General features: G+C 40.2%; 1 protein-coding gene across 1 annotated transcript; it reads left to right on the plus strand.

Annotated features, from left to right (window-relative positions):
* Positions 1-128: 128 nt before the first annotated feature.
* ptpn2a (protein tyrosine phosphatase non-receptor type 2a) lies at positions 129-10,181 on the plus strand. The gene is made up of 9 exons (XM_026184291.2): positions 129-364; positions 1,827-1,917; positions 2,012-2,112; positions 2,289-2,387; positions 3,626-3,763; positions 3,992-4,201; positions 6,733-6,897; positions 7,946-8,133; positions 8,385-10,181. The coding sequence occupies exons 1-9, from the start codon at positions 308-310 to the stop codon at positions 8,575-8,577; spliced, it is 1,242 nt and encodes a 413-aa protein (XP_026040076.2). The 5' UTR covers positions 129-307; the 3' UTR covers positions 8,578-10,181.
* Positions 10,182-11,930: the final 1,749 nt, after the last annotated feature.

Consider the following 11,930-nt stretch of genomic DNA (forward strand, 5'->3'; position numbering starts at 1 on the left):
TTGTTTGTGTGTGTGTGTGTGTGTGTGTGTGTGTGTGTGTGTGTGTGTGTGTGTGTGTGTGTGTGTGTGTGTGTGTGTGTTTGCGGAAGGCTGTGATGAACGCATATCTGGCAACCCGGGTCAGTCAACGTGCAGGCAGGCAGCAAGCAAGCAGTATTGTGCCGGAGCAGCAGACTCCCCGCAGGGATTCCTAGGGTTACACACACCGCTGTTTAGATGGCTGACAGAAAGGAGTAAGTTGGTGAACGGTGCTGAAAACACTCTGAGATTATTCCGGCAAGTGTCTGGGTTCACTAACTACAACACAATGGAGCAAGAATTTCAAGACATTGATTCGTCGGGGAGATGGCAAAACCTTTACAATGTAAGTCGGGACACTGACCGGGCCTCTCTTGTTTCTATGACGATCGGTTGCTAACTAACTTAGCTAGCTAATTTGATAGCTATCAAGTTAGACACCACTTAGAGATTTTGGTCACTTTTCGTCCACGCTTTTAATTGTGTAAATTTCTACACTTCGCGACATGACTTCCAGGTTCTTTATACATATTGGAGTGCAATTGGTAAAGACGAATGAGTAACTAGCATTTCGCGCTAGCTGACTTCCGTAGCTGGAAAACGTGCATCGGCTCGATCTTCACTTCGGTTAGCTAATGCTGGCTGACGCTAGCAGACGTCAGCCGCAGTTTCTGAGAACTCATCAGGACTTCCACAGAAAAGCGTGTTGTGTTTTACCACGCAGCACAGCATTTCGTTTATAATATCTCTGTTCCGGTTAAACTTTGGCTATGACCCTGTAATGTGCAGCTGCGAACTACAAAGATACCATGTAACTAGAACTGTTTTTGTTTTGTTTTTACACATCAGTGTTAATAAATTAAGAAGAAATGAACGTGCACACTTTATACATTTTTAGAAAATGTTTTTAAAAAACCCTTTTAAAACTTTTTTTGACAGGGAGCGGGGGGGGGGGGGGTATATATAAAAAGTGCATGATAAGTAATTTCATAAAAGATCAAATTTCTTCCATGCTAACGTCAGGCTCCCAGTCCTACTGAGAATTAAAGTGGGATTAAACAGAAATGAGAATACTAATACTTAATTTAATTTCTTACCCATTTTAAGGATAATGTCGTTAGCATGATAATATATTTAAACCAATAGTGCTCATTGTACATAATGGTGCTTTTCAGTTCCATATGTTATTGGTTTATCTCTCAGTTCATTTCTAATACAAGTCCCAAGCTTGAATAAATGGGGAGGTTTAAGGAAGTCAAATATGCAGACCAAGAATACAGCATCATGTCTTAGTACATCTATGCACTGAAACTGTACTTTGTGTACCACTAAAAATTACTTTTGCCACTAGTCTTATCCATGGTGCTGTAGCTCAGTGGCAGTGAGGGGACACGCCCCTGCTCACGACAGTATTCTTGGGAGTGTCAAAAATAATTTTTATTCTCTTTTATTCTTTTCTTGTCTCCAGTAAAACTGCTTCTGTTCCCCAGAATGAAATAATAATAGAACTGTGCTCGCCCTTTGGCCTTGCCCATGCAGACTGTGTTGTAAAAGGAAAACAACAGCCTGAGGCATTGCAGTAGATTAAGTTTGACAAATGACAATGAAAACAAAGCAGACCAGTTGTGATTAATTGAGTACAAAGGATTGAGGACCTTTGATCTCTGTATGGTTTTTCTTTTAATGTCATTACTGGTCACCACTCCAGTAAAACTGGATGCACATGAATTGAACAGGTTGTGTCACAGTTTCCTGTCGCTGTCAAAGCGATCCTTCTGAGTTCCTGTTTGGTTTCTCATCTGCAACAGGAGATCCGTAACCAAGCCAGTGAATATTCCTACAAAGTGGCAAAGCTTCCAGTGAATCGGAATCTGAACCGCTACAGAGATGTCAGCCCATGTGAGTGTTACGACAGTTAAGGCTCTCAGTGATGATATGTGCTGCCGAGAATGACGTCGTCATAATTGCTCTGTGATCTCTTGCTTGGTTTCAGACGATCACAGTCGGGTAAAACTTGAAAACTCTGAAAATGACTACATCAATGCAAGTTTAGTCGATGTGGAAGAAGCCCAAAGAGCTTACATTCTTTCTCAGGTATGTAGATTGTAGGACAAGCAGTGTACACTGAACTGTCTGCACGGATATCTGTTGAACACATCTGCGTGCCACTCAAAGGAAAATACACAGGATTTGAGTTTGGCATTTTGGTAGTTGTTCATGATCTCTGGATGTTATTTGTTTATGTGGATTTTCTACTTTTGCTTTGACAGGGCCCCTTGAGGAATACATGCGGCCATTTCTGGCTGATGATTTGGGAACAGAGTTGCAAAGCTGTTATAATGCTCAACAGAGTGATTGAAAAAGGATCTGTGAGTACACTGCAACACCTTCTAATTATTATGTTCTGAAGTCCCCCTGCTGTTTAGGTTTGAAAGTTTGAGGAGACATATCTTTATTAATAGATGTAGATACATTTGCTCATCCCAAAAGGTTTGAGATCAATTGTCTTTGTCATTCCTATTTCCACTGATGCTAAAATTCTGTGCATTTTACAAGATGAAATAGAATCCAAGATACGTTTTATTGTGTTTTCTTTCTAGTGTACCCACTTTTATCTGGTAGACTAGAAAGGATTTCAGCCCTGTTTTGGAGTTTTCAAAAAGATGATCAGATCTACTATAAAATTTAATTGGCTTGTTTTTCATGCATGTGCCATCTCTTCACCACGTTTCATGAAATTCACCGTGGTAGGTGTAACCATGCTGACAGACAGATTGAGATGCAAAGAATGCCACAATTTTGAAAAAATGAATTGAGATACTGAAGAGCTGCACATGTTTAAATTCGTTATGGATCAAAGCCTAATTGAGATATTTTGGGCAGCTATCATGACTCAAATTCCTTTACTTGACAATGGAAAAAATGAATTTCCTTACATTAAAAAAAAAAGTAGTTTAAAATGTCTTTTTCTTCCTTTGTGGTGTTATACTTCATCAGAACTCTGTGTTTCACAAAATTGTCTTAAGCTCTGTGGTCATGTTTTAAGTTGTACTGTATGTAAAGTTTCAGTTCTGTTGTTTCCATTTATTTGAAACTTTAACCACAGTTCCAGGAAAGTTAATGATTACTTAGTTTCTTTTTGCATTTAGTTTTGAATGTGTTTTTTGATTTTTCGTTTCACTTGTATTTGGTTTTCATATTTCAGTTTAGGTTTTACTCTCTAAAAAGGTTTCATTTTCAGTGAGGTTTTATTGTTGTGTGTTTCATTGTCTTTTTTTTTTTTTTTTTTTTTTTTTTTTAAAGTTTCAGTAAAGAGTTGTTTTCTCTCTCTCTCTCTCCACACTTTGGTTTTTAGTTGAGTTTAGTGTAGCTAACTATCATGGCCTTGGTGCCAAGAACAACCAATGGAAACTGGAAACAAGCTGTCAGGTACTTCGGTGTACAAGAACGTAATTAGTTGTTCTCTTTGCACACGGTTGATTTTCCGAATCCGAGGAATGGTGTACATATGTGCAACTGTTCTCAGTATTTAAGTCAGAAGTTCTTCAAATGGCTCGAGGCACATGACAGCCTATCCATGAGTAACTGAATGTATTTGTCTCAACAGGAAAAGTGCGCGCAATACTGGCCTACCACCGAGGAGCTACAGATGTCTTTCACAGACACAGGGTTTGTTGTGAGGCTACTGTCAGAGGAGGACCAATCCTATTTCACAATCAGATTGCTGGAACTACAAAATACAAAGGTGAGTATGCAAGGGTGCCTATTGGTTAATAGCATCTCTCTTGAGTTTCAGCATGGTTTTAAGCACTGCTTAACCAGTCTCTTACCATTTAAGTGTAATAGCATGTAGCTGAAAAAAAGACTGTGATTTCAGAGTGTGTAATGTTTTCCTAGTGACAAATCAGCTAAGTCATGCAGAACTGTGTCTATACAATGCTCCAGTCTTGACCAAACATTATGCCTACCACAGACAGAGGAGTCGAGAGAGATCTATCACTTTCACTACACCACATGGCCTGACTTCGGTGTTCCAGAATCCCCTGCCTCCTTCCTCAACTTCCTCTTCAAGGTTCGGGAGTCTGGCTCGCTGGACCCGGAGCATGGGCCCTCAGTGGTGCACTGCAGCGCTGGGATTGGTCGCTCAGGGACCTTTGCCTTGGTGGATACCTGTCTAGTTTTGGTGAGAAGGGGAGTGGGGAAATGTCACTGAAAGTCTGCCACTGTTAAAGAGAATTCTTTCGCAAGAGGTTCTCATTACAATGACTACAGTCTGATGATGGTAAGATGAGGCGTTCATGCCCTGATTGTACTTGTGTGCTGATAACGTGCTTACAGAGCAGTGTTGACGTGTAGGTATTCAGCGTGAGTGTGTAAAGTCTGGAATATTTTAACTGGAGCAGAGAAGAGGCCCTTAACTGATTATTTCTTGGGAAATCAGGTTTCTCAGGAATAACTCCTAAATTACCACAATTCCACATGTGTCTGCAACTATATGGAACTAAATTCCCAATTCTTATCATGTCTTGATGAGTTTTAAAGCTCTAAAAGCAAAAAAGAAGATGAATCTTATTTCACTAGAAAGTTTTGCAAATTTCCTGTGGCTGTTTGACTTGTCTGTCGGCCTTGTTAAAATGATTTTTTTTTTTTTTTTTTTTTTTTTTGGCCAGCTGTTAGGTTAACCAGACCTTAAGTGCTGTAGGTCTTTCACTATTGTTCAACACTACACCAAAAGTAAGTAGTGGGTTGATCAGAAGGAGCTCTTCAGCGTCTTCTATGAATCAAACTCAGCATATGCAGGATGTCTGTTCATTATCTGATTTCAATTACCTAAAGATGGACAAGCAGGTTATCACCTGCAGGGCATTCTCACCTTCATAAGTCAGCCCAGAATGATAAACTAACACAGGCAGAAAGCAACACCACTACAAATCCGTGATGTGTGAGTGTGATAGGAAAAGCCCTGTGCAGTAGTGCAATATTAAAAGTGCTGCATGAATGTATATGCACTTTTAAGTGCTTTGGTCAGTAAGACTGGATAAGTGCTATATTAATAAAGTCTAGCCTAAAAGGAGCAAGGAGAAAGAAAGGTGGCTAGAATGCACATAGAGTTACCAGGATTACAGTATTGTATTAAGACATGGAAGAATTCTCTAATCTGCATAGGGTCAAAGGTATTCATACGCACAAATCTACTAGTCCTAAAGATTCTGTAATATGTTTAAACTCTACAAGGCCAAGGGTTATAGACTTCTTCTTAGTGATCAGGATTGCAGACAACTGGCAGTTTCTCTTTGGGGTGATTAAAATGATTTGTTTGGCAGCACTCATTGGACTGACCAGAACAATGGGAAATTTAGGGGAACTCAGTAAAGCTCTAAGAAGGAGAATTGTAGATTTAGACAAATTGGGAAGGTCCTTTTGAGCCAAAAAATTGCCAATTTTAAGATTATCGGTTCAAACAGTTATATGTAAGATCAAGTTGCTTGGATTTGTCACAACTTTTCCAAGAACTGCCATGAACTGGAAATTGCTGGAACACCAGCATCACTATCCACAGTGAAGTCAGTTTAAGGAATCATGGACTAAGAGGATGCTGCTCATGAAAGTAGCTCCTGCTTCAAATTCAACACCTTCAGCCTTCTGGAGAAAAGTTTTATGGGGGCTGGTTTTGGGATAGGTTTTGGAAACTTGAGCAAGAATTCCTTCAGAGCCTTGCCCTGCTTTTTAAACCCCAAATAGAAAATTTAAAAAAAATTTGTCTTCTGGCCCATCACCTCAAATAACCTTTGAATGTCACCCTGTGCATAAACAAACAAGGCTATCTGTCAGATGTTTTGTCCCGCTCCTTCCTAATAAAGCAACAAGCAAAAACAGCCTCTTTGCTCTTGTGGCTTTTAAAAGTTGTACAACAATGGTGCTGTAAGAAAACATCAATCAGCTTTCAATGCTCCGAGCCCCACCTCAAAGGTTCCTGAACATTTAGAAAGTATGGGTGACCTGTGCACACCTCAGTGCCATGTTACCATCAACACCTTCATACTGCGGATAGAATCATGCCAGAGGAAAGTGAATCTGTCCCTGCTTGCGATATTTTTACTGGTCAAATTGACCATTCTATACAGGCTTTTTATATACCCATTGTACGTTAGGAAATTATCACATTTATTCTATGTCAGATATTAATTAGAAACCCTAAAGTGTAAAGCTGTTACAATGTAGGAGACACAACGCACAAAAAAACAAGTGAATTCTAGTGGGAACTCTTTCTGTTCTCACTTCCTAGTCAGCTGGAAAGCACAGGTTTAAAGAGCCTGAAATTTCTGCTAGTTAATGTACATGGTAAAAGCTCCCATAAATAAAAACAGATTTTGTACACATAGTTTTGCTCTGCTGTGTATTTAACTCACCTGTTAAATACGCAGTTTATGAGTTACGATCTGGAACAGCTAAAACATATTTCTTCCCAGCACTCACATCTTAAGCAGCATTAGACTCTGAGACAGGTTGGTAAGTTGTTTGGACATGCACCTTAAATCAAACCACTCTCTCACAGATTACCTCGATTTTTCTCAAATGTAATACATCTTTTGAAACTTCTCAATATTACAGCTCATGACTTCCTAAAAGAAAACAAAGGTGTGATATCCTGTGCACCTGATGTGATTCTCTATTAAGCGGTTATTCCATAAATGGGAAAATCTGTTTTTGCAGATGGAGAAGAGGAAAAACCGGTCATCAATGGACATACAAAAGGTGCTACTTGGCATGAGGGAATACCGCATGGGCCTGATCCAGACCCCTGACCAGCTCCGCTTTTCATACATGGCTGTCATTGAGGGAGCCAAGCTCATCCTGACAGACAACTCAGAAACACAGGTAGTCACAAGAATGATTGAAAGCTTGTAAGTCTGGTTCTAAATAAGCTTTTGTAATTTGTTATCTGACTTTCAGTAACCACCCGAAGAGCAGTGTTACTCCAATAAAAGACGGAGGCATTGTTGTGGTTTCAAGTTTTGCTTTCAGTTTCGCTCAAAAGCCGGCATCAGACGCTAAAAGAGGTGGCGATGACTGATTTTTGAATGTTTCTTTGACATTTTCTGGGAAAGTGAAGCTAATCATTTGAAAGCATTAAAGGGAAATGAGAAATTTTAAATGATATGCAGCACTTACGTTGAGAAACATTGGCTTGTATACAAGTATATTAGAATCATTCTGTTTTACTCCAGAGAAGTGAAAATAAACATAATAGTAAAGTTTAAGGTGACATGTGGGCTCTCTTGGTTTTCTACCATCCTTTCACGGTCTGGTTAGCTTGGAAACGGGTCTTGAATTGCATTCTTTAAGGCATTAAAGTCTTAAGTTTTCAACTGTACATGCTGAAACCTGCAAAAATCCTGTCTAAATGTTCTCTTGCTGCATCAACACAAAATTGCCTTTGACGCAGACCGTATAAAACACAACCTCACAATAAAATGAAGTGATTACCAGAGTTTCAAGCCCTGCCAGCAGTAATTTTAAATGTTACAAACTTCCTAATTCCATTTCATTTTTTTGGAGTTTTTCTTCAGAGCCATCAGAAAGTGTCTAATTAAAGTGGTGTGTGTGGGTGCTTTCCCATAACAATGAATAGGGCCTCTTTAATTTATAAGGTAACTGTCAAAATAATGGCCGACTCACTTGACAAATGATGACTATACAGACGCTCTTTGATCATTTGCGTCTTGCAGGTGCCCTTTCTTTACCAGAATTTTAGTTTTGCCACTTGCAAACTAAATGATGAGAATGTGAGCCAACATATTTAAAAATCAGGAATTTAAGCTTTTATTTTGGAAAAGGATCACTATTCTCTTCCTCTCTGTCATAAGCTGACAGTACACTGAAATTTTCCTTCTTGGTTGTCTCTGCATGTCATCCTCTTTGTTAGAACAAGCTGACACAGCTGTCCAGAGATGACCTGGAGCCAGATCTACCCCCTCCACCACCTCCACCTAGACCTCACCTTAACGACAGCAGACCCAACGGACCCCACCTAGAGTCTCAGGCCCCCTCAGGAGACAGGCTTGCAGGAGAGCCAGATGCCCAAGATCACAATAAGGCAGACAATTCTGGGCAGTAAGTAACAGAACTGAAGTTTGGCAGATTAAAAATTAAGCGTTGAAATCTGCTGACTTGTTCCCATCCATGCGCTGAGATTCAGTTTATCTTTTTGAGCACATAGAAAAGAAAGAAATCAGGTTTCACCCTTTTATTTGTTCATCTTTGTAGTAAAGCTTTGGTACAGCAGTGACACAATTTGTGGGGATTAAAGTGAGTATTACCCTGTTGTTTATTGTTGGACTGCTGTACTCTCTGTCTTATTTCAGGGTCCGAAAGCGACACCGTGAGGAAAGGATTGCCAGCACAGCACAGAGGGTCCAACAAATGAAACAGAGACTGACAGAGTCTGAGAGGAAACAGGAGAAGTGGCAGTACTGGAGACCCATCCTGTTCAATGTCGGCGCCGGCGCCGGGGCTGTCTTGGCCATAAGCCTGCTGTACTGGATGTATTCCCAGTGAAGCACTGCGGGTCACTTAAAACGGACTCTTATTTTGCACCGGTACCTGAGATTAGGTACTTCTTCTCGACGTAGACTTAGACAGTAATATGTGCAGAATTGAGGGTATTTATTTCTCAAGGTCAAAATGCGGGAGCGCTAGATCAAACGAGCGTCTGTATATTTTTCATGTAAGATCGAAACAAAAAAATAGTAACATCTCAGGATCTCGGTGCCAGCACGATGATTTAATTTCCTTTCCTTCTTGTCACTGCTCATGAATGTACTGTATCATAGCAAAAATGGCTTTGCAGAAACTTACTAAAGGTGCAGTACAAAGAGAAATATATAGTGACAGGTTTATTTTTACATTCTTTATTTGTAATAGTCAGATATGTGTCGATCAACACGTTTTACATTTTGCATTTCAGAATGACTTGTGTTGACTTGTTCATCCTACTGTAGACTTGTAGGAAAACTCCAGAGCCAAGATTCAGCTGTAGGATTTTACTTTTCTTTAGTTTTAATGTAATATAATGAAATGCATGCATTCTGCGGTTTTCCAGACCACCACTTGTTCTTCCATTCACATTTAGCAGGGCATCTCAACACGGCCAGAAGAATATTTTTGTGTGAGTGGACACTTCCTTGCCAATGTTTCAGACTCTGCTAGAGTGGTTATTTTCTGTTATGTGCACACTTTTTTTTTTTTTTTTTTTTTTTTTTGCCTGCCTTTGTTAGCTGCCACATGGATCATAAACGTTGCCCCTTAGCAAGTTATTTACCCACTGGATGGGTTGGTCTGTGTTTGTTCAGGTGATCACGCTGTTTTTGTTTTTTGTTGTTGTTTATTTTAAGAAACCAAAGCCTGTTTTTAGGAAGATAACAGTCAGACAAGCTCCTGATGATGAACCCTCGCATACTCCCCTCATGTCGAATGTATATTCTGTTGAATCTCTCTGTCATAACTGACACCTGTATTACAAAATGATGCTAGTACCGTTCTACATTCTGTCCGTGTTTTGAACCCACATGATTGCCGATTCGGTTTTCAATTGACTGGGACCAATCCAAAGCTACAATAGTGCAATTTAGAAGCTGAAGGAGAGCACCTTGGATTAAATTTAGAAGAGAGCGATGTCCTTGTGGGGTGGTTGAAAAAGCTTTTAATGTGCCTTGAAATGTGTTAAATACAGAAAGGAGGAAAAAAAAGTGCACTCCCAGAATGTTTTTTTTTTTTTTTTGGTATGTGCGATCAGTACAGAAAATTGTCGTGTCGCACGTAATGTGAGTAACATGTTTGCACTGCAATGACCAGATTAGAGGTGGTGTACAGTAACATGCGTCTGAGTTGATTGAACATTGAATGTGTCATTTGCATGTATCGACTCCTGAAGTGAAATTTTTGATTGGCTACAGTAGAACATGGCTTTTATTTTATTATTATTGTTATTTTCTTATTTAACAATAATATAGTGTAACATTCCATTCATTTGTTTTCTGTGTGCAGTTTTCAGGGGAGTTTTGTACACTGTTGAGCTGCAGTGTGGAACATGACAGAAGACTTTTGATGAGAAAAATGACAAAACCACAACAAAAACATTAAATACTTCATAAAAAATAAAATATTCTTTTTTTTTCTTTTTCTTTTTTTTATAAACAAAAATTTGCTTGCCTGTTCTTTAATTCTGTATCCGTAAAGCAGCTTACCCACAGCTCTTCCCACCCCACCCACTTTCTGTGCTGTTACTCATAATTTCATTCTGACCATGAGCTAAATCAATGCAGACAGACTGGAGACCTCTCACTGTGGATTCCAGGAATTGATTCAATATTTCAAGAAGAGGCCATGCTCACATTGACTGCTGTAGTAATTTCATTTTCTCTTGTCTGGGACTGTGTGTGGTTTGTGTTGAATGTATTTTGTGCCTTTGCACTTATTTCAGCTTGTCTATATGATGTTGGCTTGATCTCTTTTGTCGTTATATCGTACAGCTCCTCCTAATTCTGGGCGTTTTAGAGGTCGCCACAGCGAATCATCTGCGTCCGTCTCACACCGTCTAGCATCCTGCTCTGTCACACCAGTCCTCTGCATCGCCTCCTTCCGTACACCCATGAACCTCCTCGGAGATCTTCCGCTCTAGCTTCCTTTTTGTCTGTGTCACCATCTCAAAGAGACGATATGTAAACCTCACTTTCAGTTTTGTTGCTGTCCTTTCACCCCTGATGACATTTATCTTCTACCCTGCCTGCACTCTGTTCCTCACCTCTCTTCTGCACTGTATTTTCACTCTACTACGGTACGGTCATCTTTCCACCTGTTTCCCTCTCATTCACACTTGTATTTTGTGTTACTCTTGCTGACTTTAATCCTCTACAGTGCATACCACTACCTCTATGGGCTCTGGTCCACCTGCTTCCCAATCACACTACAGATCAGTGTCATCTGCAAACATAATCCGTGTAGACTCCTGCCTGACCTCAACTGTCAATATATGCCTATCGCCACTGCAAACAAGAAGGGGCACAGAGCAGATCCTTGATCGTTTGTAACTCCTACTGCATGCATCACCACTGTCTCATTGTCCTCATACATGTCCTGCACTACACACACACTTCTCTGGCCCTCTTGACTTCCTCATACAGTACCACAGTTCCTCTCTTGACGCTGTTTCTCTGGATCCACAAAGGCACAGTGAAGCTCCTGACCTCTATACTTCTCAATGATTACTCTTAATTACGTTTAAGAGTAATCATTCATCACATCTATAGTGCTCTTTCCCTGCATGAGGCCATACTGATGCTCACTGATCATCACCTATATTAACTTAGCTTCAGCAACTCTTTCCCATATCTTCATGGTAATGGCCCCATCAGCTTTATCCCTCTGTAGTTACTACAGCTCTGCACATCACCCTTGTTCTTCCCCACCCGTGTTCTTGTGTTAAACAATCTGGTTAAAAAGTCCACTTTCTCCTAGACATCTCCATACCTCCACAGGTATGGTGTCTGGACCAACTGCCTTTCCACTCTGCATCCCCTTATAGCTGCCCTCCCATCCTCCTTACCAATCCTTGGCTCTTCCTGATTCACTGTCCTCCATCCATCCTCCTTTCTCTCTCATTTTCTTCATTCATTTGCTCCTCAAAGTACTCCTTCAGTCTTCTCAACTCCATTTCTTCACTTGTTAGCATATTTCTAAATCTGTCTTGAATCACTCTAACCTGCTACACATGCTTCCCAGCTCGATCTCTCTGCCTAGCCAGTTAGTCGTTTTGTCATCCATGAGTATTCAGTCTCACATACAACTTAAAACCTTACAGACCCAACTCCTCTTTGTACATGTTTTCTTCACCTTTCTTCATCCATTGAAGC

Source organism: Astatotilapia calliptera, chromosome 11, assembly GCF_964374335.1.
Source record: "Astatotilapia calliptera chromosome 11, fAstCal68.1, whole genome shotgun sequence".
Classification (NCBI taxonomy): domain Eukaryota; kingdom Metazoa; phylum Chordata; class Actinopteri; order Cichliformes; family Cichlidae; genus Astatotilapia; species Astatotilapia calliptera.